The sequence below is a fragment of the Vanacampus margaritifer genome, chromosome 13 (assembly GCF_051991255.1).
Source record: "Vanacampus margaritifer isolate UIUO_Vmar chromosome 13, RoL_Vmar_1.0, whole genome shotgun sequence".
Classification (NCBI taxonomy): domain Eukaryota; kingdom Metazoa; phylum Chordata; class Actinopteri; order Syngnathiformes; family Syngnathidae; genus Vanacampus; species Vanacampus margaritifer.
Genome location: NC_135444.1, coordinates 7631678 through 7657839, shown reverse-complemented (window position 1 = coordinate 7657839; position 26162 = coordinate 7631678). Strand labels below are relative to the sequence as shown.

Here is a 26162-nt window from a genome sequence, read left to right as displayed (position 1 = left end):
AAAGTTGCTCATCAAATAACATCATTGATTTGCAAAACTGCTTCGCAAAGAGATTTTTTTTATTTATTTTAGCCTTCATGTCATAAATACCTTTTGCAATTGTGGTTTCAACAAATTAGGACAACTTTTCCCACATTCTTGTGACACTGTCACCTGTTGACTTTTTTAAACTAATATAGCTAGGATCAGACATTTTCATTCACAAACAGCTTTTGAGAAAATACACATAAAAACGCTAGAGTCGCTTTGCGACATAGAACATTTTAAAACGGCCCACCCAGAACTTAAAAATCCAATTTAAAATCTATGGCATGACTTACTTGAAAACAAATGTACGCACAACTTGACACATTTGGAGCACAGTAAAGAGTGGGCAAATGTTGCCAAGTCACTATGCAATTTAAATGAGACATATTGTGGATTTGAGTTCACCATTTAAAACCGTTCACAGGAGTCTGTCAAAATAACTCAAGGATTAAGAACCATAGAACACTGTATACACCCTTTGTCTTTCTGAAAGTGGCCTGTTTGAAGGGCCAGCAGCACCCGTGCCAACACAAATACTCCCCCCCACATCTAGAACCTCACCAAGCAATCAAGAATGCGCCACTTATCAGACGCTAACGCAGTTAACCAATGTTAATATGTGCATCCAACTAAACTCAATGCAGCGCCGCTTACCTTTAGTTTCTGTTTCAAGTGTGCAGTTTACAGGCCACATTTTCTTAGTCCTTTCTTTCACCATGGATGTCCCCATTCATCAATATGGCAACACACCCAGCATGACGTGTCATTGACCAAAACTTAAGCAAGCATCTGATGCAAGCTTTGATGATGCAAGATGTACTTTATGACATATTGAACTGGCATCGCATCACACATTCAACATGATTACCACCCAGTGTTTCCTATCAGGGTGCATCATGAAATGCGCCTTGAAATGTGCCAGCTCAGCCCCCAACCACCTCCTTCAAAAGGCGCGCATCACCCTGACACTGACCCTGTGCTGTTTTCCTAACGATTTCAGAGCTGCAGAGGCTTCTCAGTCACAAACACTAGTGAACATGTTGTCATAGTAATGCAGAGCGGATGTTGGGACTTGCACACACATTCTATAGGCTGGATTTGAATTACACAGCTCATTGTGCTACGTTTCGTCTACACACAATTCTCCTTGAGATCCCATAACGAAAGCCCTTCAATGTGCCTCGCAGATGAATCACGTTGTTTTCATTTTGTCAGCACTTCTGTCCTTGTAAGTAGAAAATCGTAGTAAGTAAAAAAGCCTTCACTGCGCCATTGGTAACATTCCATTAGAATGGCACAAATTGCCGCAAGTGTTTCAATCACTGATGGAAATGTAGTGCAAAAGGAGAGCGGTTATGTTCATCATTTTGAGGAAGCTTAACACATAATGTCAGTGTCATTGCATTTCATATTAGAAGTTTTTTTATGGCCATTTCTCAAGAAAGATTTGATTCGAGAAAAGCTGCACACTAATCATGATCCAAAGACTGAATATAAACACATAGGAAATATATGCACATTTTGCTGTGCATCTGTGATCATCCAGTCACTCCCTCCTCTGCTCAATGAGTGTGATACCTTCCCCGGTGCCTTAAAAAGACAATGAAAACAAATGGCGCATGCTTAACTGAGATCATCCACTGGGGAGGCAGATTGATTCCTAAGATCCTACGTCTTATGGATCAGCATCTAGTAGGCAGCAGGTACCCGGCCGCTCCACAACCCCCACTCATAGTCACTTCCCACCAAATAGATGCTACAATTAATGTGCTGGAAGAGTGGGCGATTAACACTGTTATGTATTTTGTTATCGAGACAATAATCACAGCTTGGCAGTATATATATATATATATATATATATATATATATTCATTCTCTAAATATGGAGAAAAATAACAGGAACCTTATAGTGCAGAGAGTATGCGTGATTTTTGCAGGAATGTTAGAGTGAGAAAATAAACAATGCCACACAGGAGTGAGACAAATAGAAACAATAGATCATATGGTGGAAAAATTCACACTATACCAAAATTTGGGTTAGAGTAGTAAAAATTTGACTTAGAGTAGTAAAAGAGTAAGACTTTTTAAAAAGACACAAACCTCTTCTTCCAAAATTAACTTTAAATGACATATTAACCACATTGGCTTAATCAGTGTGGGGTATCTCGTTCTTGTTTTCATTCCATTTCATGACGTCATTCCAGATTCCTAATCTTTGGTTTCAGGTTTTATTTTGTTTTTACTTGGTATTATGTACTATCACCATACAATAGTGTATTATTAACGAGTGTGTATTGTTAGTGTAATCAGTTCCAGAAATTAAAGCAGCTGTAGTTGAAAAGGTCCACTTTGTGTGACTTCCCCAAATATTTACAAGACATCTGCCCACAACACGACAATCCATATTCCTATATCTACAACTTTTACAAGATGGGGGGGAAATTAATGAAAAGGTTACTTACTCCAGAGTCAAAGAGGGGATCTTGAGTTTATCCCGTCTGGACTTCATGTTTGCTGGACACGCCGCAAGAGGCGGCTCCTCTCAGAACAGAGCCGCACGACTCGCGTTAACTGCCGGCTTCAACTTCCGAACACTCATCGCTGCACGCTCCGCCGGTCTAAAAATACTGCCACTTCAACAGCTTGCCGTTTGATAGCCAGTTTCCACCTGAAACGTAGTTCAAACGCAAGAGTAATTTCATGTGTGTCTGCAGGGAGCAAACGAGAGTGACTAGTCTGTAGCACCCAAACCAGCAGAGCGAGAGAGAGAGAGAAAAGAGAGAGAGAGAGAGAGAGAGAGAGAGAGAGAGAGAGAGAGAGAGAGAGAGAGAGAGAGAGAGAGAGAGAGAGAGAGAGAGAGAGAGAGAGAGAGAGAGAGAGAGAGAGACGGGTCACTGTTCACCTCCATGTGACTGGTGGGAGGGCAGCAGAGGGGAGGAGGGAGCTTCGCAGTCTATTGGTGGAGACTAAATCAATTTGGGCGGTGGGTGTCAGTCAGAAGTGGGAACTGGGAACGAAGCCATTGGACGCAATGATGTAATTCGCAGCTGACAGCGGTTTCCGCAAACGTTCAGTGGTCTTCCACTTCTGCAGTTAATAACAGTTCAGATCACATGGTTGACAAACAAAGAAATGTCACCATCCAGAACCATTCTAGCTCCACAAATGCACCCACCAAAATTCTAACACGTTTTATTATTTAAAAAAAGAGGAGAGAGAGAGCATTCTACAGTATTGGAGTGTATAAATACAATTTAAGATAAACAGTACTTTAGTACGACGGTGTATTAGGGCCACGTATAAATATATTTTTTTAGAGGGCGGGGGCAAATTTGCCACTTTATAAACTCGCAAATTTACAAGTTTTTTTCTCGCAAAATTTGCCACTTTATAAAGTGGCAGATTTGCGAGAAAAACAAAACAAAAAAACTTACGAGAAATACACAGCGTACTACTCGACTGTTTCCAAATAAAGAGATAGTAATTGCTTTAGCATAGATTAACCATATCATGTGAAGCATTCGCTCTTTCAACCGTTGTGTACGGCCACTGGCCATTGACAAAGACGCCTCGCTTTGCAAAGGTCCACACCCGGACGATCAAGCATTTCAGTTAATTTGCTAAAATGTATATTTACTTGTACATTTATGTTTCCAGGATTATTATTTACACATTCATACATTTTGGTATTTTTTTGTACAAGTATCTAAGTTGATGTGTCGAATCTGCTGCTCTCTCCGTCATTCACTTGCATTTACCGATGGTATGCTAGCATCTGATTGGATAGTGTTAGTCAGTTGATAGGAGATCAGTAAGTGTTGACGCTCTCGCTGCGGTGAATGACAAGTAAAGTTTAAATTTAAGAATGAATTTGTCTCCATACTGCCTTTTCATTTTATAAACAGTGTCCCATTAACCACCAACGAATCCTGACATGATTAGACTATAGCTGCGCTACGTGTATTTCTTGTAAGTTTTTTTCTCGCAAATCTGCCACTATATAAAGTGGCAAATTTGCGAGTTTATGAAGTGGCAAATTTGCAAGTTTTTTTCTCGGAATATTGCCCCAGCCTTCTAAAAAAATATATTTATACTTTAGTCTCTTGTCTCTCCCCTTCTCCAATTTTGTGTGCTCACCATTCTGCATATGTGTAGTTTTCCTCTTCCCCCTTCTGCTTTGTGTGGACACACAGACCTCGCCACACAACCACATGGCAGTTTTAACAGAAAAGGCAAGAAAATATATAAACCGGCTCCCATAAACAGGAAATATCTACTATTGTTCACTTCAACTCATTTGTCACCTGCACATCACAACATCATAAGTCTTTCTTTTTTTTTTAAACAAATAGCAATACTTTATAAGGTACACATACCATTAACTGAGCTGTTTTCATGAAAGTGGTTAACACCAAGGTCGGTTCAACTATCATTGTGACATGAAACGAATGCTAGCCAAATAGCAAGTGACCTAAAGCGTGCATTGTGTTGCTGGACACATAGGAACAACTGGTCTTGTTGAGGGTTAGTAATATAACGTGTTGCAAAAGTCATTCACCAACATAAAAATAACAAGGGGAATATTTCACAACTACAGTGTAGTTTAGCTACCAGTTCAATTTCTTTTCCTACAACTACTCTTTTCTTCTTTCTAATTTCCAGTCCGCATGTCCTGCGGCACTGTACTGCCTGCCTCCTATGGGCCAGTTGTGGAACTACGCCAAATAACTGGTTTTGGGATGAGGCTGTCGTGGTGTGTGGGTCATAGTGGACCAAATGAAGGACGGCAGAGTGAGGCGAGGCATGCGTGCTCTTTAATTTAATTTAATTTAAATTTCATTTAAAGAAAAACAAAAATCAAACAAAGTACAACACAAGATACAACGTACAAACCAAAACTGGAAATAGACAACGAGACACACCTGGAGCTGATTGGGTAACACCAGGGACCGGGATGACAAGCACAGGAGGACATGCTAAAACTTGACGAGACATTGACAAAGGGAGACACATCAGGAAAACATGACCAGGCTCACGATTGTTTACTCACACAAAGGAAATGCTACCGTAAACAACGCTAATAGGATTGAGGCATACTGATGCCTAAATGACGATTTGATGTGTTTATTTCAGGTGTGATATATACAGTACAGTCCTTGATCTCAATGGGGATGGTTGGGGGCGCCACTGAATGTCTCCAACAGCAACCAGTGACAGAGATGACTGCAGTGTCTCTGTGGTTGCTAGGGAGCTGGTGATGGTTTGCTTGGTTGCTAAGTCATGTGCCGGAGTGAAAACACATTTCACGCTACCTGACAGTCATAGTCACTCAAGTTACTTCAGCCTCGCTTTGTTGCTTTGACGCTCGATGTGCAAGTGGATATTAAGGTTACTGTAATACTTTATCCTTTGTGTACTGTAATTTGACTGAAGAATGTCAGACCTTTTACCTAAAGCTTAGTTGAATAGTCCACTAAATAACTCACAAAATAGCATTTATACGTAAACAGGTGATGAGATGAATGTTGGGGGCTGCAAATGACTCAAGCTCTCTCACTTTTGGTAAAACCTTCGGAAAGGCAGCCCTCGAAAAGGGGTTTTACAATTATTAAGACCGCAGTATAAAATAGAAAAATGTCTCAGTGAATATTGCTCAGTGAGTGGTGTTAAAGGGGTTTCCATTCCCGCTAGGTAATTGTTTTGTTGGAAGAGCTTTTAATAAGTGAGTCAGTTTCAGAGTTACCATGGCAACAGGGGCTTTCCTGCTTCTCTCATCAGCCTGCACGCTAAGCCCCATTGTTGTTATACGACACGACACTCAGCAATTTCAGCACTTGTTCCTCAAAGTCACATTACGAATCAAGTACTTCGATCAATCAGTCTGTCAGAGAACTTGCATACAATACAACATAAAAATATAAAAAATATTGCTTTTGCAGTAAGTTTTGAGGATGTTTTGGGTCATTGTCCATCTGCACAGTAAAGCTTCATCCAAAGACTTCTGAAGCATTTGGATGAATATGGTAAATGTCATGTGACCAAGGTCGAGCTATTCAGAAAACAGTTTTCTTCTTCTTTTTGCAAAGTGGTACAGAATGTGGCAGTGAGAAGAAAAAAAAAAGATGCTTGGAAGCGAGTCTCAATTTAATCATACATTTCAACAGCTACTGTTAGTTAATTCTAAAATGGATATGGTGGAAATTTAGAAAGAGCGTAATCATCCAGGGACTGACTATGAGATAGCATTTATGCCTTAACCTTCAACCAGTAGATGTAGCCTAAAGCTAGCTAGCATACTATCGTTAACTTGTGAGTCCTGTCAGGTCAATGAGTGTTTCTTTTGATAACTGACTCCCACCTACCCCACCAAAAATACTCGTAGTGCCTTGACTTACGTGTTTAACTTGTTCCGTGACCATAATTGCAGCTCAAAATATAAAATACATTCTTCTTCTTTTTTGAAAGGAATAAAAATGCCATTAATCTATTCCAGAACCATTTAAAATAATAATAAAAATGTAACATCGTTTTTCAAATAGTACACTGCAGTGCTGCACTTTATTCAACAAAAAACATACAATACCGTAATAACATAAGCAAAACGTAATAAATTAAAACAGTTTGTGCAATGTGTATCAATTGTGTGGCTCCTTGTGGTGTGGTACGTTGGCCACTAGGGGGCAGTATAACACATGCCTGCATCTATACACAAAAAGACGGTCCCATCTGCTCAGTAACCAACAGCAATATTGGGCATTGTTTCAGAATAAGAAAGGCACAAGGCCCATTCACTTGCATGATTCAATTAAGACCACAGGGGGGCACAATGAGACTAAAACGATTACTTTGGTTTGCAGTACATTACTGTATAGTAGTGCATAACGCTGAAGTGTTATATTTTTACAACGTATGCAGTTCATTTTTCCATTTCAAACATTATCAAAACAAAGATGGGTAACTGATTTTCTGATTAAAAAAAATACTGGGGCTAGATGTCGGACAGGCCATAAGTCATTAGGTTTTCAAATGACCATCTATTAAAAAAAGTTTTGTGCAGAGCTTGTGTAACACAGAGTGGTCATTACATATTTGCATTGTATAGTTATGTTCTTTTAACTCATTCACTGCCATTGACGGCTGTAGACGTCCAAAAACCATTTGAACTATTTCTATTAGTTTAACATTTTTTCCACTTTGTTAACAAGAGTATAAAAACCTAGAAAAAAAAAGATTGTACATTTAGAACAGACATAAAATTTGTGATTAATCGTGAGTTAACTATTGAAGTCATGCGATTAATTACAATTAAAAAAATGTAATCGCCTGACGCCCCTAATTTTTGTTAATTGTTTATTTTTATTTTTTTAAGATTATTTAAAAAAATATATATATAGGTTTTCATACTCTTGTTAACAAAAGTGGAATAAATGTTAAACTAATAGAAACAGTTCAAATGAATTTTTGACGTTTATAGTCGTCAATGGCAGTGAATGAGTTACAGGATTATTTCAACAAGAAGAAAATAAATACATTAAATTTGTGTTAAACATAATATTGATGAAAAATTGGGTTTTGATTTGGGTTTATAACAGATTACATTTTTTTTATTGTTTCTATGGTTACCATTAAAAAATGAAGCAAAAAATGGCTACTAGGGGGCAAACATACTCAAATCATTTGGATTCTCACTGAGCTGATAGAGTGCAAATAATAAGCATTTCCTCAACAAGTTGTTGTGCTTACATCATGACCGTTTTGCTCAGATGACAGGAGGTGCACAAGGTTGACAATTCAAGGCTGACTCTTCCTGTCAGGTTCCGCTCAACATTTACGCCTCAAAAAATAGCACATACATAGCAGGTTGGTATTACCAGTCTGGAGTATCAGGTTAAGGTCAAGGAGATGGAGGCTCTTTGGACAGTTTTGATGATAGCAACTCACTTGATCATTAACGGTAAGTCTTCTTTTTTTTTTTTGATAATGTGTTATGTATGTTATTTTTACTTCATTATTTCACACTTAAAAATGTGTCTTCTCAGAATGACTTTCAGTTGAATATACGTTACTGAGGCGTGCTCTCATTGTTAAACACTGTAGCTAATGGATGGGTTAGCTACTTCATTAATTACATGGGAAAAAAATTAAATATGCACTTTACTTGGAATTGGTCAACATGATAATAGTGGAGTTTTTTTTTTAAATTTTACTTTCATTAACACTTTATCATAAATTAATCCGATTTGAAGAATGAGATACGGTATCTTATTTGACGCATTTTGAAATTGTTTGCAACTGTTTGTGCAGTGTGGGTTTGGTTCCCACTCAGTGACAGTGTGAATGTGAGCGTGAATGTCTGACTCTATTGGCGTCCTGTGCCCCCAGTAGGGTTGCAAATGAGTCCATCCCAGTTGACTGTTGGTAACAGCAAGTAAATAAGCCAATCAGATGGCATATATAGATAAACAACCACACACACTCACACTATAAAGAAGTTGCCATTATTTATTATTAATTGTGGGGATGGGCGAGTACCCATAACAGGAATCTGTATTGGGCAGATACCCAGCCTTATTTCAAGGAATCGGTATGACCACCATCTTTTGGCCCTTTTTATGATCAGGAACTAGAAATAAGAAATTAGAAGAATAGAAAATTGCTGTTAATTTCATGCAATTTTAAGGAAAATGTTATACTGGGATATATATTTTTGGGGAAATGTTATGTCTCAAAAGTACTAGTGGTATCAGCACTTGGTATCGGCGTCGTTGATTCCTCCTCGTACTGGTATTGTTCTGGGGGTGAAAAGTGATATCAAACATCCCTTGAATTGTCTTGCGATAAATAATCATAAAAAGCAGGTATCCATATTTTGTGTATTCTCTCCATTCACAGGCCACAGCCGACAAACCCAAATCGCAGGGACCCTGGGCCACAACGTCACCCTTCAGTTCACATTAAACACCAGCATCACTAACAGCAGCCATTTTGCAGTTTACTTTGGCTCCACCAAAAAGGTGGCAGAGTACTGTCCTTGGGAATCGGGTTGCTTAAATGATCGTGGTTTTGACGTTTATGCTGAAAATTATTCTGTATTTTGCCAAATTACCAACCTCACGCGAGGTCACAGCGGAACATACAGGGCTTCGCTATTCCCAAAAAGCAGACCACCCGAAGAAAGTAATGAAGTGCACCTGATCGTTCAGGAGAAGAGCAACAACACCAGTAAGATAAGACCTTAACTCATTCACTGCCATTGACGGCTATAAACGTCAAAAATTCATTGAAACTATTTCTATTAGTTTGACATTTTTTCCCACTTTTGTTAACAAGAGCATGAGTTTTTTTATTTTACATTTAGAACTGATATGAAATTTGTGATTAATCGTGAGTTAACTAGTGAAGTCATGCGATTAATTACGATTAAAAACTTTAATCGCCTGATTAATTCGGGGCGAATTTTTAATCTTTTCTTTTTTTTATTCATTCACTGCCATTGACGGCTATAAACATAAAAAAAAATCATTTTAACTATTTCTATTAGTTTAACATTTTTTGACCCACTTTTGTTAACAGAGTATGAAAACCTAGAATTTTTTTATTGTACATTTAGAACCGATATAAAATTTGTAATTAATTTTGAGTTAACTAGTGAAGTCATGTGATTAATTACAATTAAAAATTTTAATCGCCTCTTGCCCCTAATATTTAATCATCTTTTGTTTTATTTTATGAATTTATGGCAGTGAATGAGTTAAGCATGACATGTTTCAAAAAGGGGCAGCACGGTGGTGACTGGTTAGCAAGTCCGCCTCCCAGTGCATAGGACGTGAGATCGAGTCCGGGCTTCGGCCTACCTGGGTGGAGTTTGCATGTGCTCCCCGTGCTTGCGTGGGTTTTCTCCGGGTACTCCGGTTTCCTCCCACATTCCAAAGACATGCATGGCAGGTTAATTGAACACTCCAAATTGTCCATAGGTGTGATTGTGAGTGTAGATGTCTCTCTGTGTGCCCTGCGATTGGCTGGCAACCAGTTCAGGGTGTGCTCCGCCTACTGCCCAAAGCCAGCTGGGATAGGCTCCAGCACCCCTGCGACCCTTGTGAGGAAAATGGATGGATGGATGTTTCAAAAAGGCAGAGTTTTCCTAGTAATTTCCTACATATCGAGTAGAGTTGCTGTTTGACTTTCGTCTTATTTCCTTTCAGTCAAGTCTTGCCACAGCAAGTAGACACAAAAACGAAACAAAACTTCATCTAGGCCTCAGTTTCACAATTTCCTTTCCACTCCCACAGTTTCTGATCAGCAGGAGTACAGAAAAACAAGCAAATCCCCACCAAGCATTTTTTCAAGTGTGACCCTCACCGTACTTGTGGTTTTACCTTTCGTCTTGTTGGTGGCAACATTACCCTGGTTCTTCTGGTGTTGTGCCCGAGCTAGAGGTAAGGACTTTATTTACTTCAGTGGATAAGTGACGAGGGCTAAGGTTTTTTTGCTTGACGTTATCGGGTTTGAAATCCAGCTCCCCACAACCCTAAACAATATACAGTAATTGGCAGAGACCAAATTGACTGGAAATTTGTACTAGAATTGCAGGCCTATGCCAAGGCTTTCATAGTCTATGGGCATGGCTCGTGACTTTCTGCATATGCCTAAAATAACTTTTTGTGTTGTTGCAAATGCCATATTATTTTATTTCACGGTATTTCTTTAAAAAGAAAACCAAAAAAAGTATTTATATAAAAAGGCTCTGCTCCATGCCAGTAAATATGGTAAAGAAGCATATAGGCTCGAGTCATAAATGCCCTCCAGATATGCTTTACTACATTTGAGCCAGCAACACCATTTGATTTCTCCAAGCAGAAAAAGGATCAAGATAAAAATGCAAAGTTCTAATTAAATGAATCTGTCTATTTCCACTAGCACTTGACCCTATTAAAGTCACAGAAGAGCTCGAGTCTATCCAGTTGACTTTGGGCAAGATTTAATTTTACTATACAAACACTTATATTTTTAATTCTTTGAGATAAACAACTCAACATTAATATTTTACCATACAAAAATAGCTCATACAAAAATTATGTTAACAAAAAAATAAATATATATATTTTTTAGAGATCCATGCCTCAAGTGAGGGGCATAAGCATCTTCACTAGTGGGGTGACTGATAGGCTATATGTTTTGTTGTTTTTAAAGAAAGCTTCCTTTTGTGCTCACTCTCACTTTTATGTTCATACTTATTTTTAAAGGTTACTGGTATACTTTCAAACAGGCTCAATGACCTGACAAACAAACCGCATTTGCCACTCGTGGACTGTAAATGCGTACGGGAAAAGGCATGCCCTCATTACCAGAGGAATCTAAAACTTTACAAAAAGATGTAAAACAATGTATTCTTTACCTCTTTCATAAAACATGTCTCCATCTTTTCAAGACAAGATTTATCGATCAAAAATTCAGACTATCCTCACAATTGACAGAATGATCAAAATTCATTCAACAATTCTGTGTTGTCTACCATTTTTACAATCTTGTTTTTAAAAAAGATCATGTGATGCGTTTTGCATGCAATTTAGACTAAGACGACAGTACTTCTGTTTTTCGTTTTTCAAACAAGCAATAACCTGATGAGACATGATACGGCAATCTCACAACATTAGGTAGAATCGTGTTAACTCATTCACTGCCATTGATGGCTATAGACGACAAAAATTCATTTTAACTAGTTCTATTAGTTTAACATTTTTTTTCCACTTTTGTTAACAAGAATATGAAAACGTCGATTTTTTTTTAAAGTACAGATATGAAATGTGGGATTAATCGTGAGTTAACTATTGAAGTCATACGATTAATTACAATTATTATTTTAAAAAAATTAAGAGCTCTTAAAAAATATATAAATAAACAAAAAATTGTATTCGCCTGACGCGACTTAAAAATTATTAAAAATTCAGGGCGTCGGGCGATTAAAAATTTTCATCGTAATTAATCGCATGACTTCACTAGTTAACTCACAAATAATCACAAATTTTATATCTGTTCTAGATGTACAATAAAAAATATATAAGTTTTCATACTCGTGTTAACAAAAGTAGAAACAATTTTAAACTAATAGAAATAGTTCAAATGAATTTTTTACATCTATAGCCATCAATAGCAGTGAATGAGTTAATATGTAGCGGCCGTGGCTCAGGGTGTAGAGACGGTCGTTCAGTAACCAGAAGATCGGCTGTTCGCTCCCCGCTCTCCCCTTGAGCAAGGCACGTCACACACATTGCCTCCAGTGCTACTCACACTGTTGTATGGAAGGTGCGAATGTTTGGTGGTGGTGGTCGGAGGGGCCATGGGCGCACACTGGCAGCCACGCTTCCGTCAGCCTGCCCCAGGGCAGCTTTGGCTACTTAAGTAGCTTACCGCCACCACAGTGTGAATGTGTGAGTGCATGAATAATGTATCCATTCCATTGTTGAGTGTCTAGAAAAGCGCTACATAAAACCAATGCATTATTATTAATAAGAGAAGAAGAATAAAAAATATTTTGGGCAAAAAGCATCATTAATGTGATTTCCTACAGTTACTCAATAAATTGTAATAAAGGAAGAAGACCTGCAGTGCATCGTAAATCAAAATCAATAGACTGCTTTTATGTGAATATTGTATATTATGCAGATTACCTACATAAAGGGGGAACTATTTCACAATGTTATTTTCTTGACTCATTCACTGCCATTGACGGCTATAGACATCAAAAATTCATTTTAACTATTTCTATTAGTTTCACATTTTTTTCCACTTTTGTTCACAAGAGTATGAAAACCTGCAATTTTTATATTTGTAATTTTTGTTTAATTTTTAATAATCTTTTATTTTTTTATTAGAGGCATCAGACGATTACATTTTTTAATTGTAATTAATCACATGACTTCACTACTTAATTCACGATTAATCACAAATTTTATATCTGTTCTAAATGTCCATCCATCCATCCATTTTCTTAACCGCTTTTTCCTCACAAGGGTCGCTGGAGCCTATCCCAGCTGGCTTCGAGCAGTAGGCGGGGTACACCTTGAACTGGTTGCCAGCCAATCGCAGTTGTTCTAAATGTACAGTAAAAAATGTTTTAGTTTTCATACTCTTGTTAACAAAAGTAGGAAAAAATGCGAAACGAATAAATAGTTCAAATGAATTTTTGACGTCTATAGCCGTCAATGGCAGTGAATGAGTTAATAATTTTGATGACTAGAGCTTATAACCAACAAAAATCTCACAATTATCGCTCAAGAAATGAAGTTTTACTTTGTGAATTGTTATTAAGACGCACCTGTATAACCCTTGTGATGAAAGTTTACTGATTTGCTCAACTCGTCTTCTTTCATTCAGCCAAAAGAGCACAACAAAATTCCTCACCCTCAATACAGGTAAGAACTCTTACTGTTGTAGGAAACATTTCAAACGCATGCTTAATTTTCACTTTTGTTCTCTTCTTAGGTAGCAAGTGTGGCGTCGAATAACATGCCCGAGGACGATTTTACCTACAGTGTTCTGGACTTTCCTAAAAGAGACACCACACGGTTGGACAGCAAGACAAATGATACAGAATATGTCAGGGTTCAACACCTCACAGCTGGTCATCGTTTAAGCACTGGTCTGTGATATTAAGCAAAGGTTTGGAAAATGTATTCTACATAAATACATGTTTATAATAACCTTAATATTTGAATGGATAAATGTTTTATTTTGTTAAAAAAATAAAACTTCATAAAAGAAGAATAGTGAATTTTTTAAAGAAGTTTGGGATTTTTTTTTTTTAACTTTACAAGATCATCTCGTGGGCCGGATTAAACCCCTTTGCAGGGCTGATCCGGCCCACGGGGCTTACGTTTGACATGATGTCTTTCTTTAACGAGTCTATACTTTAAAATTGAATGTATTCACGACAGAGGATGTTAAACACACCTGTCTCTAATTGATACGATCTAAATCATCAAATGCAATTATCAATCAATTAATCAATCGATCAATCTTTTCATACTTAAAAAGCAACACAAAGTGCTTCACACAAATGAAGATGAAAAACACGAAGAGATTCCAACCTATATGTAGTCTGACAGGCAGAAGATTGTCCAACATTAGGTGACAGCAGAATGCAATGATTATCTTAACAAACACTGCCCTCTAGTGGTTGTCAAGTACAAGTACTGTACTAATATCACATAGACACTTTGCCCCATTCCAAGTGCCAAAGTTACAGAATTGAATGTCATTTGCTTTCAAGTGAAATGTTATCAAGATGGAACAAGAAACAAGTTGCATACAGTCAAGAAAGAAATGAAAACTTCATATCTGACCTTTTTTTCAACTTTATTTTATTGAGCCAAGTTTGAGACTGTTGACTTTAGATGAGACGTCAAGGGGCAGGTCATCAGGATTCAATTTACAAGGCCCACTGGGACCAAACACCATGCATAACGTCTGCTTCCTTTTCATTGAAATTCAAGAAATTTTGTGCCATCCAGGGCTTTAATTTTAATTAAAAGTGAATTAGCAAGTGTCTTTTTTGCTCAGTGGGACTAGATCTGCACACTCTAAAAACTGTTGGGTCGAAAATGGACCATCCCAACTTTTTAAATCAAATTATTAAAATAAAATAATTTAAAACTTAATCCACAAAGAACCCTTTTTTTTTGCTGTGTTTTGTGAATGATTCGTTTGACCCAACTTTTTGGGTTATGAAAGATATTATAACATTTTTAATACCTAATTTCATATATCAACTATTGTTACACATTATGAACATTTTAATTCTTCATATTAACCTATAAGACATATTTTGTGTCCTGAGCAGAGCAGATGATGTCGACCTCGTATGGTCTGGCCTTAAGCTGGGTCATATTATTTAGTCTAAAGAAGTTCCTTCTCTGTGCGAAAACACATTTCTGTTCGTGAGAGAGAGCGCACACTCATATAACTATGTTACATTAGGAGCTGTTGAGTTCAACTTGTTTGTGAGATTTTGTTATGGGAGAAAGTACTGAGAAGTGCCTTGAAAGTATATTTTGACTAGAGACGAATACAGCTGTATCTGTGTGCTGAGAACTCTGTTTTTCAACCTGTATTTTTCCATTATATAACACATTTACTTATTCATGAGGGGCGGTGTTGGAGACACTGTTCTTGCGATTTGATTGTAATAAAGTGTGGGCTCTTCGAAAGAGGAGTAGCATTATTGATCTGAAACTGTTGGAGTTTGATTCAATGATGTAACGGAGATCTCCGGAATAAATCATCCTGCGCAGGAACTCTGTTCATTTCTTGTCCCATAATTTGATTTATTGGACACGCAAAAGTATGGATTTTTAATATACCTTCTTCAGTTACCGTAGTTGAATAAGCTGACTGAATTTGGTAAAAAATAAATAAATAAATAAATGGACCGACCCAACGTTTTGAGTTATTAAACAAATTAAATTAATCAAATTATTAAATGATTTTTTTTCTATCCACAAAGCAGCCTTTATTGTGCTTGTTTTGTTGGTTATTCATTCACAACTTCTTGGGTTTAAGGGATATTAATAATTACACCATTTTTACACTATTTCTTCCCCCTAAATTGCACTATTAAAAACCCAACTGAATTTGGTAAAAAATGAACCAACCCAACTTTTTGAGTTATTTAATCCAAAATATGTTGGGTCAACTTAAATAATAACCCACAAAGCCACTCGATTTGGTTTTTGGTTTTGTTTGTGTTTTTGTGGGTTTGACTCAGCTTTTTGGGTACATTGAATAACACAATTGAATTGGGTGAAAAATGAACCAACCCAAACTTTTTAAATTATTTAACCCAAAAAGTTGGGTAAAATTAATTAATAACACAAAAGGCAACCCGATTTTGGGGTTATTTGGGTTAATTGAATATCCCAAAAAGTTGAGTTGGTCCATTTTTGACCCAATTTGGGATATTTTTGGCCCAACTGTTTTTGGAGTGCAGTAGAAGGAAGTACCGCGTGTTTTCTTAAGCTGGAACCCAGGGCCAACAGATAAATTGAAAACCACAGAGTATCCAGAATTAAGCTCTGTGGAACACAATATGACAGTGGGGCCAATACTATTTCTAGAAGTTGAGGTAAGCTTTAAAGTTTTGGAAAAACACTACACACAAAACAACATTGTCTACTTTCACATCATTGAAAGTTTCTCTGTCTACTTGATTGTGAGAGTGGTGTCACAAACACAAATACGGGATATGTTGTCATGGAAGCTCTCAGTAACCTTTGTTTCTTTATGAGAATGTGTTGGTCTGCTGACACGTGTGGTTTTCTTCTGCACCTCATAGAGAACCTGACAGATCTGAAACCTGTGACATTTCTGAGAAACAGATCTGGTTTATGCGAAGGCAGGTTAAATGACAGACCTCTGTGTCTTGCTCTCATACACACACACACACACACACACACACAAAAAAACACGAGAATTGTTATCTAAAGCTAAATTGGAACTCATGGAAACTTTGGGCTGGAATTTACCACTCCGATGCATTGCTTTGTTGCTTATGTTCACTACAAGTTCCAGCAAAGGTAAATGAACATGATTGTAAATACTATTCATTTGTAATATTATTTAACCTGCCAATTTACTACTGCCTATTAAAAAACATAAAATAAATACATACATAAAATAACAGGATAGGATTCCTATTAGACATAAATATAGTATGTATAGTCAGACTTTTCAATACAAGATACTCCTTTGGATGTAGAATATAGTAGAGCAGTTCACTTATTTCTGTAGATCTATTCTTTCTGTCTGTCTCTTGCCTTTGGTATCAATATGTTTTGATGATGTAATGTTTGGTACAAATCATGAGAATTCATTGACTTTTCAGTGTGCTATCCAACAATGTATTCTGTACTGACTTAATGTCTGAGTGTTTTCTGGCTAACTTTCATATTTTGATTCCTTCTGAAAAACTTTTTGAGAATCGAATCAACTGATCCTAAAATCATTTGTGGGTCAGAATGTGAGGCTCCTTCAAGTCCTCAATGCTTCAGAAGAAACAGAGAGTCGAATGTTTACAACTGTGAGTGGAGCATGAATACAACACACAGAGATGTGACATATGACCTCTATTTCAGGTAAGCACTGAAGTGTAAGATAAGGATACGTACATGTTGATGTTAGGGATGAGCATCTGACCAAAATGAAAATTGATTGAAAAATAACATGCTATCAATTGGTATTTTTAGGAATATTGTTTTTAGAATATTTTGTCATAGCTCATTTCTGGACATGAGAGCTTCCTGCCCACCATAAGGCACTAGTACAGTTAGTTCATTTACATAATAACGTGTGTGTGATCTGATCCTAATCCCGAGAAATTAATTCCTTTCTGTCTGCGTATTCAAATCAGCTGGTGCGTAACACCTTGGACATTTCAAGAGACCCGTGCTCAGTTCAATGCAGAGGTGCTGATCAAATATCGAAGTGTTGACATTTGGGTAGAAGCTCGCATAGGAGAATCTGCATGCAAGTCAACCGAAACCTCTGTTATACTCAGTGAGACAGGTGAGAACCATTTCAGCTTTGTATGAAATCCAGTACAGTATCTGGGGCAAGGGGGTGGTTGCCAAAAACTTGCAAATGGGTACTGCAATGGCACCTCTTAGTTGGGGTTCCATCCACACAGGTGTGTGCTATAAAAAGAGTCAACGGAATGGCAAGGAGAAAAAAAAAATACAATCATAAAATTTTGCTCCCCATCAACAGTTAAATTCGAAGCACCAAAAGACATTTCAGTGGCCTGGTTTCAAAACCATCTCAATGTGACCTGGATTGCTGCAGAGAAATACCCGGCCTTGGCTGAAGTTTGGTTTCGAACAAATGAAACCAAGCCATGGGAAAAGGTCGTTTGTTTTTGACAAATCATGTGTGTCAATTTATGTGTTTTTTCTTATTCTAATAACGATTTGATTCTTTCATCCTTTACAGAGACTGAAAGACACAGAGTTCACCCACAATAAAATGGCATGTGAGTATTTGAATATTTTGGAAAGTTGAGTCAACTGCTATTACTTTTTCCCTCCTTGTTAAACATAGCCAATAATATTTGTTATTCAGCAAAGATATCAATAGGTCACTACAGATACTTACACAAAGATATTTGTAAACATTAAATGTATTTATGTCACAGATTTTTTTAGACTGATTGTAGTGCAGCAGCATGGCTTCAATTCCCATCTTGACAATGTGATTTTTGGTTGCTTGTCTTGCATGTGCCCTGCAACTTATAGTGAAAGCTTCAAGTGTTGAAATTGAAACTGAAAATCCATCCATCCATTTTCTTTACCGCTTGTCCTCACAAGGGTCGCGGGGGTTGCTGGAGCCTATCCCAGCTGGCTTCGGGCAGTAGGCGGGGAAAACCCTGAACTGGTTGCCATTCAATTGCAGGGCACACAGAGACGAACAATCATACTCACAATCACACCTATGGACAATTTGGAGTGTCCAATCAACCTGCCATGCATGTTTTTTGGAATGTGGGAGGAAACCGGAGTACCCGGAGAAAACCCACGCAAGCACGGGGAGAACATGCAAACTCCACCCAGGAAGGCCGAAGCGCGGACTCGATCTCACGTCCTCAGCACTGGGAGGCAGACGTGCTAACCAGTCATCCACCGTGCTGCTCGAAACTGAAAATATGAACTCTTATTTATTTGCGGCTTTATTGTATTTCCTACTCAGACCAGTTAGCTGTTGAGAACCTGCAGAAGCGTACATCCTACCAGGTTAAGCTCAGACATCACACCAAAGTGACCCACAACCCGCTGTGGAGCGAATGGTCCCCACTCGTGATTGTTCCTGCAGGTGACATCACAATATCTCTTTGAATAAATTATTACTATTGCTACATTAATCAGACATTGAAATATTATTTGAGACAAATAGGCTGCTCATCTTCATTTGGCTTTCTACTGCAGAGCTTGAATATAAGCTGGAGGTCAATGTGACGTTGAACCAATTAGAAGGCGCACGGAAGGTCACACTCATGTGGAAGGTAAGCCAACATTTGGACAAACTCCCGGCCATTTTCACTGAAGCAACCCCCTTTGCTCCCAGCTGTTTTACTGGATTTTGAGTGATTTTGCAAGGTCCACAGAATATTCTGTTCTATTGCGATAAAACATGGAACCGACCAAAAGAAAGATTAGAGCCTCTTCATTCATCAGGAAAAAAAAGTATACTTGTATCTGTTTCCATTTTGCAGCAATTAGCTTCATCGTTATTCAAAAACCTGTTGAAAACACTGGCAAAAAGAGCTTGTTACAACATGGCCCTGGCTGATCTCTTATACTCTCCTGACACCTGCTGGCCGTTTTTTGTAATAACTACCATTGCTTTAAGTGACCTCTTCAGGTCAGAAGCTGCATCAAAACCTTCTGTATGCTCTAGCATAAAAAAAAAAAAAACATAACAAAAAAAACCAAATGTATAAATACGTTTTAGGGAGTGAAGAACAAAGTATTAAAAAATGTAGGTCATAATTTCAACGCGGACTGCAGGTTGGAAGCGTAAGGTGCATGGTAATCAGTTATTAGCGTTTTCCTCCCAGGATGGAATTAAATGTAATTGTAATTGCTGTTTAATTGTAACTGAGCTGCACTCTGTTTCTTAGCCAGTTCACCATGCAGCAGCAGCAGGCTTAGACGGAGTGGCATACATCTTGAGCGACACACATTCTTCCGGAGGATGTCTGTGTAAGAAGAAAAAGACCCATACCACCAACAGGACTGAATACACAGACTATGTTTCCTACTCTCCAGTCAACTTCTCTGTTATTGCCAGAAACTCAGCAGGCTCCTCTCCCACAGCCATCATACAAATACCAGAAGAACTTTCTCCCAATTTGAAACGTATGAGTTACAGTATAATGCATGTACTGTATGGAGAAAAGTATTGGGACATGTAGCTATTTTGTAATTCATCCAGGAAAACATTTGCGATCTGAGAGATGCTGCTAGCCATAGCCACCATCTCTGTTCTAGTTCATCCCAAAGATGTTTGATGGGGGTTGAGGTCTATGACTTATTTTTATTTATTTATTTATTATTATTATTATTTATTTTTTATTATTATTATTATTATTTTCTTTCTTCTAAGGAGAGCTCAGTATTGTTCATTCGATTTGACATCATCATTGCTCTCCTTTTTAAAAAAAATATATATAAATAAAAAGTTTTTTTTCTCTTTTTTTTTTTAAATATATATACATATATATATATACACACATATATATATATATATTTTTTTTTTTGTATGTGGGTGAGTATGTGAATGTGCGTGTGTGTGTGCGTGCGTGTGTGTGAGCGTGTGTGTATTCATCAGTTCACCTAAAGCCCATTAAAAAAAATCCCATACTAATATAATATAATAATAGATTGCCAAATACAGAAACATCAATGTAAGTTATCACGATGGTCTATGACTTCTTCCACCGTGTACTAGGACACCGTTGGGCATAGTCCAACCCTGATTGGTGTATCCCAATACTTTTGTCCATAGTATGCAGTAAATGTATCCAAAAATAAGCATTGTATGAATGTTGTTTATATTTTGCAGCTTGTAGTAAACCATTAGCGGATAAAATACTGAATGGGACCAGCTGCTACGAGTGGTACAAGCTTCAAGATGGAGACTTAAGGCTGGTGGCAAGAAGGACTAAAAGAAACATAAACCATTTTAGAAACAGTAAGTTGCTGTTAAGGACCCACATCTGTGATTTACAAAAGGGTCACAATGACACCAAAACAGACTATGCTAGTTCATGACTAACATTTCCCACAAACAGTTTAACGCTACGTTCAGACCGAACCGGAAATATCGCAATGCTAGTCACGCTACGCTAGTCTCGCGCGTGTTTGTTTGCGGGGTTCTCAAATGGGATTTGTTTCACTCCGCGCCGCAACGGAAAAAGAGAAGGGATTTCCATTTCGGTAGGTGGTGCTAACTTTATTGTAGTATTGCTAGCTTGCTTCACACTTTGACAATTAAACAAACAAACTCACCAGGTAAGCCAACACCCATGCTTCTTCCTCCAAGCAATCTCCTTTTTGGCCGGTTCCGGTTACACGTGCCTGCAAACCGTGACGATCAAGCTATCCTCCGTTGCTATGCTACACGTTCTGCACACAACCACTTTTTGTGTTTTGCCTGCTCTGTGACGTATTTGGTGACGTACACTATCTCGACACCGATTGGCTGTCGCTGACGCGATGGCGCCAAAAGTTCAATTCAGCCAACGCCGACGAAATGGACAAAGTAGCGAAATGATCGCCGGTGTTGAGGGTCTTTTGCCCAGATTTAGTTAGAACTGTTTTAGTTTAGTCATAACTGTTTTAATTTCCTCAGTAGAGCTTGGTGAGTGTATTGAATGAGGTCTGGGGAGGGGGCCTCGTCTGTTTCCACATCAATGGGCCAGTGTCTGGGGTTGAAGTCAATGTGTATTGGATGATATGCTGTAAAAGTGTAAAAAGTATTATCTACTTCCGGCTGTCGTCATGTGTATTGAACTCAGGGCTGGGGGCTGTTTCCTGGGGGAGTTTCAAGATAGTATAAGAATGCTGTGAGTCCGCTGTAACTACACACTTGCGAGAGGAACTGGAGCCATTTGTCTGTAAACTTGCTTGTGTCCAGAATATTCTGTAAAATAAATCCTTCGAAGGACCTGTTCACCGATCTCCAGTCTGTATTCAGAAAATCAACATTCTCTCTACCCGAACAACAACGAACACGCGGAAGAAAAAGATAGTCTTCTAACACCGGAAACGGCCCAAACGCGCCGCCCGGCAAACCGTCGCGTCGCCCGCCCAGAGTCCATTGACTACAATGCAATCGCACCACCGGAAACGCCTCCCCCACTGTTGGTCTGAACGTAGCATTGGCTATAAACTAAACTAGATCATTAGCAAATTGATTGTACACTTTTCACTAACTCATTATACTTCTCACGTGTCATTACTTAAAGTTATTATATATACTCTGTTTGTCTTTCTGTTATATAGGCCTCAAGGACTATGTGGGTTACATTTACTTTGAGCACCTGTGCGTCAATGAGAGACCAAAGACAGTTCAAATGTGCCTCTATTATAAACAAGAAAATGGTAGGTTGATTTGAGCTTGGTTGTCAAAATTATGGTTTTCCCTAACTAATGCGTGTGGACATTTGCATTTGTCTAGGTCATTCCATTATTAGGGCATTGAATTGTTTAGACTGTCGTTTTGCATTCCAAAAGAAAGATACCATTTGTGGTTTGGGCGTGCCTCACTTGGGGTGTAACTCGCATTTGGGTTTTTCACACCAACTCAGGAAGGTGCAGTCCCAACCAACCCGTGTATGAACGCAGCCTGCTCAAATGAAGGCGAAACATTTTCTAAGGCAACCAGAACAATTGTGTTCGTAAACTTTATGGACAGTTTTTTGGGGGGTTCAGCCGAGGTGTTGAAGGGGTCTAGTTTGGTGGACTCAGTAACATCTCTGCTTCTTGCAGATATTTGTTGTCCTTTGTCGCGTTCATTGAATTTTGTCTGTTTGTTCATCCCTTCAGTTCCCAAAATAGCTCCTCAAGACTTGTCCACCTTCAATGAAACACATAATTCTGTCACACTGTCTTGGAAAGCCATTCCCACAGAAGATAGGCAAGGTTTCCTTACACACTACAATGTGTGCAGGGTGCAAATAAGTTCTAAAGATGAGTACAATCGTGAGTACTTGACTCACATGACTCGTAGGTTCACTGCACATTCTCTTGTTTTCTATTTTTTTTTTCAGTATACATACATTGATATTTTCAAACCTATAATTTCAGAATGCAACAGTGTACCAGCTTCCTTGGCAGAATACCGTATGGAAAATTTGACACCAGTAACAAAATACAACATCACTGTGGCTGGAGTGACAGGAGCTGGAGAAGGTCCAAAGGCCACACTTATTCTCAACACACAGCCAATAAATCCAATGACAGGTATTATACCATGCTTTCCATTCACATACCATAGTATGCAACAATGCACGCTAATGGAATATTACTTTTTTTTTTTCTATCTCTCCAATAGGATGGTGGAAACTTGGTTTGATTATGGCATTTCTGTTCATCTTTCTTTCAGTGGTGTCCTCGTGTATCTGGAAAAGGTAGATAAGCCCTGCTTTACACAGAGTATCCTAGATTTCAAAGTAATGATACATAACAAACAGGGTTTGGAATCCAGGTCCAGAAAGTATGTACCCTGCCACAGATTGGCTTTAGCCACAGGTGCTTCTACTCAACTGGCAGGTAAACAAGCTTGTCTCCACCTGTTGAGGGTTTCTGGACCTAGATTCCCCAACCCTGTACAAAACAAACAGGGATTCAACTTTTATGGGGCAAATACCAAGAATTGAAACCTTCTATGGGCAGTACAGCAAAATAGTGGTTAGCATGGTTAGTAGTGATTAGCACTAGCCTCATAGTTGAGCCTCAAAGTTGAGCACAATTGGGATAAAGGCGCCAGGTCTCTTACACAAATCCTTCTTGAAGCCAACAACATGAAACAATTCTGCTAAATAAGGCCATGGATGGGAAATACCTTGCTTCTCCAAATCTGTTGTCAGCGTTGCTAATGCTCACATGGCTGCGTTCCATGACGATGCAGAACGGTCCACAAGATCTCAAATTTACCTCTGTTAATGTCTTACTTCTTTCTTATTGTGTCGTCCTGTGGAGGTTGACAAAGTATGGAGCAGAAAGTATAGATGTGTGTTTTGAAATACACAGTAAAGTTGTTGTTGTTTTTTTACAAAGATAAATACTCAAGTACAGAGACATGAAAATCATACCCGCATACAGTAACAAAGTATTCGTACTTAGACTCGTACTTAGACTCAACCACTGTCTGAGTTAGCAAACGTCAAGCAATCTTCATACATTTACATTTACATACAAAGCCATATTCACTTATCGCATTCAAACGTATAGGAGTGTAGCGTTGACGCAGGGTATCAGTTGCCTACGTAAATGACCCTTTTTAGTTTAATATAACTTACTTTAACCTCCAGGACCCCGTGCTGTACACTAGTCAACGGCAAGACATGTTTTTTCCCTTTGGTCCCATTTTAAATCCATCTCTTTGTGTTGTACTAGCCACATTAGCGCTAAGCTAGTTTATGTCTCAGGTCCGGCGTCCAAGTTTTCCAACTTTTGTTTGTTGTTAGGACGACATAGACGCTGCCTAACAGAGCTTTTTTATTTTTATTTTATTTTATTAATTTAATGCTCATTAGCCAGCTAAATAAAAGGACTATCATTATTCTAAACTGGCCCACAAAAAAATGAAATCAAAACTAGTCAACGGCAGGACATGTTTTTTCCCTTTGGTCCTATTTTAAATCCATCTCTTTGTGTTGTACTAGCCACATTAGCGCTAAGCTAGTTTATGTCTCAGGCCCGGCGTCCAACTTTTCCAACTTTTCCAACTTTCGTTTGTTGTTAGGACGACATAGACACTGCCTAACAGAGCTTTTTTATTTTTATTTTATTTTATTAATTTAATGCTCATTAGCCAGCTAAATAAAGGGACTATCATTATTCTAAACTGGCACAAAAAATATGAAATCAAAACAAATTGTAAGTGGGTCAGCGTGACGGATTGCGTTCAACTTTGACTGTTGTATTTCAAAATAAAATGTTATTGAGCATTAGACCATTAATATAACATTTGTTCTTTATGTTTAGAATGAAAAAGAAGATACTTCCTCCATTACCAAACCCTCCTATTTTGGATTTTTCTTCTCATGAAACAGTAAACCAGGTAAAACTCATGGCAATTTCTATTTATATAAATATTTATTTTATTTTTAATATTTTTATTTCATGTCATAACCTTAACCAACTGAATTTTGTGATGGTTGTGAGTATAAAATATAAATGGAATTTGGGGGGGGGGGGGGTCCTGTGCGCATGCGACTGCGTGACATTTCAGGAAGACTCATTTCAAAAGTGAGAAAGCAGAAGGCAGTTAGAATGTGGTTTTTGTTTGCATATTTCAGGGATGCAGACAAATGTAAGAAATTCCCTCTTGTTGCTGAAAGTTGATGTGAGAAAATTGTCAATTTCGCTTTAGATGGGCGAGTCAACCCAAAAACCTTCTTTCCATTTTGCTACTTGCTGTCAACTGAAAATGACACCGCAGTTGCTCAGGGTTTAGGTAACGACCAATCATGGCTCAGCTTGCAAACACCTCAAGACCAAACTTAGAAGATAGGTGAGCTGTGATTGGTCATTAGCCTACCTGAGCCCTGAGCAACTGTGATGTAATTTTCAGTCAACAGTACGTTGCAAAATGTCCGCTATCAGCTCCTCATTTCCTCTGATATCATTACCCATAACAGGAAATGTGGGAGGAGAAGGAGGAGGTGGTGCATGATGGGACACTGCAGCAGTTGCCTCCAAAGGGCCACACAGGAGGTGGGGATGCAGAGGAGACCACCATGTTGTCAAAAATGGATATCAAGAGGGTGTCTGACGATGCTCGGAACCCTTCTTCTATTCAACAAGCACTGAGGGGTTCCACCGAGGAGGAAATGCCAAATATGGAACAAGAAGATATGCTTGCCTTGCTGCAATACAGGAGAGGATTGGTCTTTGATATGAAGACGGACTAGTGTTAAATTGATAAAGAAGTGACTTTCGGCATTTACTCTGAGATAAAGTTTATCTCCAGAACTGTTTAATCAATGTTTTATTTGCCTTTACTGTATGTGTCACATTGCCCATTTCATTTTCCAACCACAGAACACCCCAAATTATGATCAAGGAAGAAATTTTGTCTACATGAATAAATACTTGAGTTTTCCAGTTGAATCAATAAAGTCTGAGGAAGTTGGAAGCCATGGATGCTGGCCCGGACACCGGGCACTTGCCCTACCACGCATCTCGCACTTATTTGCCCTGTGTTGTCTGGTTGACCCTACCAGGGCATAAAGCCCACCACAACTAAGCTACTAGGATCACTGTCATACACAAACAGCTCCACTACAAAATGGAGACTACATAAATACACAATATCACCTCTCTGATGGAATATAGACGACTTAACAGACACCAGACAGA

At 38.3% G+C, this 26162-nt stretch overlaps 3 protein-coding genes across 6 annotated transcripts in view; 2 read left to right on the top strand and 1 right to left on the bottom strand.

Moving 5' to 3' along the window:
• LOC144062459 (microtubule-associated serine/threonine-protein kinase 3-like) overlaps positions 1 to 2764 on the bottom strand; it is a 39493-nt gene extending 36729 nt beyond the window's left edge. For both annotated transcript variants that reach the window (XM_077583853.1, XM_077583854.1), the window contains exon 1: positions 2490 to 2764. In XM_077583853.1, coding sequence (XP_077439979.1) covers positions 2490 to 2536 — 47 coding nt within the window. In that variant the 5' untranslated portion in view covers positions 2537 to 2764. The remainder of the gene's footprint in view (positions 1 to 2489) is intronic.
• A 5097-nt stretch (positions 2765 to 7861) lies between these two features.
• On the top strand, positions 7862 to 15320 carry LOC144062727 (uncharacterized). The gene is made up of 5 exons (XM_077584390.1): positions 7862 to 7981; positions 8920 to 9249; positions 10317 to 10463; positions 13402 to 13439; positions 13510 to 15320. Exons 1-5 carry the CDS (start codon positions 7930 to 7932, stop codon positions 13672 to 13674), a joined length of 732 nt encoding a protein of 243 aa, XP_077440516.1. The 5' UTR covers positions 7862 to 7929; the 3' UTR covers positions 13675 to 15320.
• Positions 15321 to 16352: 1032 nt separating this feature from the next.
• On the top strand, positions 16353 to 25979 carry il12rb1 (interleukin 12 receptor subunit beta 1). 3 transcript variants are annotated; one of them, XM_077583458.1, is made up of 15 exons: positions 16353 to 16598; positions 17039 to 17156; positions 17432 to 17586; positions 17788 to 17924; positions 18010 to 18049; positions 18763 to 18885; positions 18999 to 19075; positions 19694 to 19931; positions 20638 to 20766; positions 22080 to 22178; positions 22623 to 22778; positions 22884 to 23039; positions 23131 to 23206; positions 24786 to 24861; positions 25442 to 25979. In XM_077583458.1, the coding sequence occupies exons 1-15, from the start codon at positions 16427 to 16429 to the stop codon at positions 25712 to 25714; spliced, it is 2025 nt and encodes a 674-aa protein (XP_077439584.1). In that variant the 5' UTR covers positions 16353 to 16426; the 3' UTR covers positions 25715 to 25979. The 3 variants fall into 3 exon arrangements, with proteins under 3 accessions (XP_077439584.1, XP_077439583.1, XP_077439582.1); XM_077583457.1 differs by having other exon boundaries at positions 22623 to 22802; XM_077583456.1 differs by having other exon boundaries at positions 22623 to 23039.
• The last annotated feature ends 183 nt before the right edge of the window (positions 25980 to 26162 follow it).